Source organism: Carlito syrichta, unplaced genomic scaffold (genome assembly GCF_000164805.1).
Source record: "Carlito syrichta isolate Samal-C Ts95f unplaced genomic scaffold, Tarsius_syrichta-2.0.1 Scaffold305149, whole genome shotgun sequence".
Taxonomy (NCBI): Eukaryota; Metazoa; Chordata; class Mammalia; order Primates; family Tarsiidae; genus Carlito; species Carlito syrichta.
In genome coordinates this window covers 995,187-1,000,219 of record NW_007249245.1, presented here as the reverse complement: position 1 = coordinate 1,000,219, position 5,033 = coordinate 995,187, and the positions used below count along the sequence as shown (strand labels likewise).

General features: G+C 46.3%; 1 protein-coding gene across 1 annotated transcript in view; it reads left to right on the top strand.

The window, feature by feature from the left end:
- The first annotated feature begins 4,741 nt into the window (after window positions 1-4,741).
- Window positions 4,742-5,033, top strand: part of FAM183A (family with sequence similarity 183 member A) — a 1,681-nt gene continuing 1,389 nt past the window's right edge. The window contains exon 1 of the mRNA XM_021714011.1: window positions 4,742-4,980. Coding sequence (XP_021569686.1) covers window positions 4,742-4,980 — 239 coding nt within the window. The remainder of the gene's footprint in view (window positions 4,981-5,033) is intronic.

The window sequence follows — 5,033 nt, the reverse complement described above, 5'->3', positions numbered from 1 at the left end:
AGTATCTTCTAAACAACGTCCTCCTTTCCATTCTTCTTTCCTCCTTGGTGCCTCTTAGCATTTTCTATTGCTTCAGCAATGTAATAAATATCACAAGAAAAGACTCTGAGGCATACAGATTGAAAGCATTTATTGAGCATACCAGGATCTTTTGTAAATGTAATTTCTTTTCCTTGCTCAATTATCTGAGTTGACAGATGAGGAAAGTGGCCTCCTTGGGAATGGAGGAGTTGATCTAGAAATCCAAGTCTAGGCTGACATCAAAGCCTCTCTTCCTGTGGGTTCTGCTCCGGCTGCATTCAGCTCTTAAGTTCTGGGTAATCCCTTCTGGGCAGGTGCTTCCTGGACTCTTGTTTCTTCAGTCTCCTGCCCCACCTTCCATCCACCTGCAGTCCAGTGGGGATCTACTGTTTCTGGTTGCCGTTCAGGTCTCTGAGAAATGGCTTCTTATAGACCCTGCCTCCTGTGTTGACTTCCAGCTCCTCCCTTGCTGCACCTGGGGTCCCCAACCCTAAGAATCCCAGTAGCCTAGGAGGGCATTCTCCATACAGCCTTCTGAATTCTCTGCTAAAAAAGGACAGTTGGAGTTACGTTGTTGTTTTTTTTTCAGTTGGAGTCTCACTCAGTCGCCCAGACTGGAGTGCAGTGGCCACTCCCGGCCACCACAACCTCGACCTGCTGGGCTCCGGTGATCCTTCTGCCTCAGCCTTCCAAGTAGCTGGAACTACAGGCCCGTGCTACCACACCCAGCTAATTTTTGTTTTGATTTATTGTAGAGATGAGGTTTCGCCAAGTTGCCCAGGCAGGTCTCGAACCCGCGGGCTTGGGCAATTCACTCACCTCGGCCTCCCAAAGCGCGGGATTATAGGCTGAGCCACGGAGTCCGGCCGGATTTATGTTTTTAAAAAGTGTCCCCTGGTTGCTGATTGGATTGTAAATGAGACAGGACTCTGGGGAGACTTTGCAGAAGACCAGATGAGAGATGATTCCTAGACTAGGGTTATAGATAAGAGAAAAAGTAGAGATGTTGCAGATCTATTTCAGAAGTGGAATTGACAGGACTTAGTGTGAGATGCCAAAGATGAGACAAAAGAAGCAGACATAAGCACCTGGGAGAATGGTGTTAAGTATGAAATGTCGGAGATGAAAGCAGATTTACAAAAGAAGATTAAGTTTTAATTCCCATGTAACAAACCTGCACATATATCCCCTGAATCTAAAACAAACAGACAACATCAAAAACCAGCAAAAACTAACAAATGCTTGTGTGGATGTGGAGAAATGGGAATCTTACACACTATTGGTGGAAATGTAAACTAGGCAGTCATTATGGAAAACAGTATGGAGATTCCTCAAAAAATAAAAAACAGAAGTGCCATATGATCCAGGAATCCCACTGCTGGGTATTGACCCAAAGAAAATGAGTATATCAGTCGGGCTCGGTGGCTCAGCCTGTAATGCTGCACCTTTGGGAGGCTGAGGTGAGTGGATTGCCTGAGCCCGCGGGTTCGAGACCCACCTGGGCAACTTGGCGAGATCTCATCTCTACAATAAATCAAAAATTAGCCAGGCGTGGTAGCGCGCGCCTGTAGTTCCAGCTACTTGGAAGACTGAGGTGGAAGAATTGCCGGAGCCCAGCAGGTCGAGGCTGCGGTGGCCGGGAGTGGCCAATGCACTCCAATCTGGGCGACAGAGTGAGACTCCAACTCAAAAAAAAAGAAAAAGAAAAAGAAAATGAGTATGTCAAAGGGATATCCGCGCTCCCATGTTTATTGCAGCACTATTCACAATAGCCAAATATGTAATAATCCTAAGTGTCCATCAGTGAATGAATGGATTTAAAAAATGTAGTATATATACACAATGAAATAATATTTAATCTAAAAAAGCATGAAACCCTGTCACTTGCAGCAACACGGAGGAACCTAGAGGACGTTATGTTAAGTGAAATAAGCCGGACACAAAAAGACAAAATCAAATGATCTCATTCACTTGTGGACTGTAAAACTGTTGATCTCATAGAAGTGCAGGAAGAATAATGGTTACCAGAGATGAGGACCGAAGAAGGACAAGCACAAAATTAGTTAAGCAGGAAGAATACATTTTGGAGTTCTGGTGCACATTAGAGTGACTACATTTAACAATATTGTATTGCATATTTCAAAATATCTAAGAGAGGCTTTTGATGATCTCACTCCAAGAAAATGTATAAGGTGATGGATACGCGAAATACCCTGATTTGATCATTACACAAAGTATACAAGTATCAAAACCTCATGTTATGCCCTATAAAAATGTGCAATTCCTATGGGTCAATTAAAAACAAAACTTTTACAAAATACAGAATTTCTTATGCGTCAAAAAAGAAACTCCAAAATGGAGAAGCCAGAGAATGGAATCAGGCCATCTAAATGGACACTGAACTCACTCAGCTTCATGGTCTCAAGAATAAGACTTTGAGACAGGTGTCAAAGTTTTCAGAGGAAAAGAGAGTATCCAGATCTGAAAGGACAAGGCAGAGAAATGGTTGTGTGTAGCATAAGCTTGTAAGGAGCAAGAGATTTTCTAATAGAAAGAGAGGGATAATGGTTTGAAAGGAATTGGAAAGAGCAAAGGGAACCTATATCCCACATTCTCACCACAAGTACTTTGGAGCTTGAGAGAATGAGTCATCTCTGCTTGAGATACAAAGAGAAAACATGTCCTCAAGAGAAGTCCATGTTGTTGTTAAAGCCAGGAGTCACAAGGAACTGTCACTAAAGAAGCAGTCTAAGGAATCAGGGAAGTTTGCTAATCATGTAGCTGAACTTTCAGAGAGTTTTTTTAAAAACTGAAAGTTTTGTCAACTACGAGAGGAAAAGGGTAGGCTAGGTGTGGTAGTTCATACCTGTAGTCCCAGCTCTTTGGGAAACCGAGCAAAAGGACTGCTTGAGCCCAGGATTTTGAGACTAGCCTGGGCAGCACAGCGAGACCCCATCTCTACAAAAATAAAAAATCTAGCTGGGTGTGGTAGTCCCAGCTAGGTAGGAGGTTGAGACTGCAGGATCACTTGAGCCCAAGAGTTCAATGCGCAGTGAGCTGTGATCGCACCTCTGCACTCCAGCAACAGAAGGAGATCCTGTCAAAAGATAAAAGCTTAAATTAAAAGAAAAAGAAAAGGAGAAGGGTGTCGGGCCAAGGGAGAAAAATCCGAAGCTTATGGTGATAAAAACACTGGAGAGAGCTCAGCCTGTAATCCCGCACTTTGGGAGGCTGAGGTGAGTGGATTGCCTGAGCCCATGGGCTCGAGACCCGCCTGGGCAACTTGGCGAGACCTCATTTCTACAATAAATCAAAAAATCAGCTGGGCATGTTAGCGCATGCCTGTAATTCCAGCTACTCGGAAGGCTGAGGCGGAAGGATCCCCGGAGCCCAGCAGGTCGAGGCTGCAGTGGCTGGGAGCAGTCATTGCACTCCAGTCTGGGTGACAGTGAGACTCCAACTCAAAAAAAAAAAAATACTGGAGAGAAGAGGGGAGCAGACAACACAGGAATGTTTAGCAAAAAGGGTTGCCACATTAGACAAAAGAAACGAGAGTGCAGTCGCCTCCTTACTCATCTGACATGGAGTTAGGTGTCTCAGGCAGTGAGCAAGAAAGTCCAGATCCAGTCACCGGGCACTCAGGAATGGACAGTCATCCTGCCAGCTCTGACCACATGTTTCTGGTTCCAGGTCAAAGTAAGGCAATGAAGCAAGGGACACAAGGACCAAGAGTGAGCTACCAAACTTCAGTTCTGCTCAGATGCACCCCTACAGGATCCTTTCCAGAAGGACAGGAGGAGGTGATGCTGTTGGCCAGCATTGGGGCCATTTTGTCCTCCCTCCTACCTGTGTCCCACCGCCCCCTCCCCCAAGTTCTAGTCCCACTGGTCACCCACTGCCTGCCTATGGTCATGCCTTCGCTGGTAAAGTACGCATAACATTTCTTCTCTGATCACGTGCATTTATCAGTGATGTCAATGATGCCAAAGGGCTTTGGACAGTGAAGTCAGCCAAAGAGACTGGGCACTGACTCTCTCCCATTTCCCCAATTTTCTTGCTTCAGCATCACTCTCCTAGGCCCCAATGCCCTAACTCTCTCTTACCCTTTGACCAATCTTCGCCCACGAGGGACAAAACTCCATGGTATCCCAAAAATAGGGACTTATATGACAGTGTAGTGGCCGAAAGTTCAATCCGAGAGACCACCAAGAGACAATTCCGATGAAAGTTCAACAGGGCCTTAATTTGCAAGCTCGATCCTGGACCCCTGTCGACAACCGACACAGCGGAGTATACCCAGAGGCCCTGACTTCCTTAAGCAGATGCCTTTTATGCTTTTACACAAAGGGAGGAGGAGTTTGGGGGGACTTTCCAGTCCTGTTACCATCTAATTGGGTAGTAACCTCTGGTTGTCAGCTCAATCGTGGAGGATTGGCTAGCTTGACTCGGGCTGACCTTGGCCCACTAGCTGGGGATGTTGCAGAGACATTTGGAAACTTTAGGTGATTGTCCCCTGGCACCTGATTGGTTGTTGCTCAGGGGAAAGTGGGTCAAGGGAAGGGGTTGAAGCTTGAACTGGAGCTTTGCAGTGTTTTCCCCATCACTGAAACTTTAAACAGCTACAGGTTATGCTTTAAAGCAGAAAACTAAAATGGCTGTGCTATTGTCCACAAGCCGATGACATATTTATCGGGATATAGCATGCTCTTAACCTAAGTTTATGGTATACTCTATTACGGTTCTCTCAACAGCTCTATTGGTTCTTCTCTTCTGTTTCCCACGATTGCTCTTCCACCCGGAAACGGGGACCCTTTCCCGGAGTGACGGCGCCTCCTCCCGAGGCCCAAAGCTGCGGTCACAAAGGGCACTCCGTCACAGAACGTCCCGAGGGCGGGTGTGGCTTAACTGCTGGGCGTCTGGGCCCGGCCCAGTCCCTCGCTCGACTCCTCTGGACAGTGAGTGACCAGCGCTCTCATTTGAAAAAATGACGAGAAAGCTCCCCCCGATTTTCC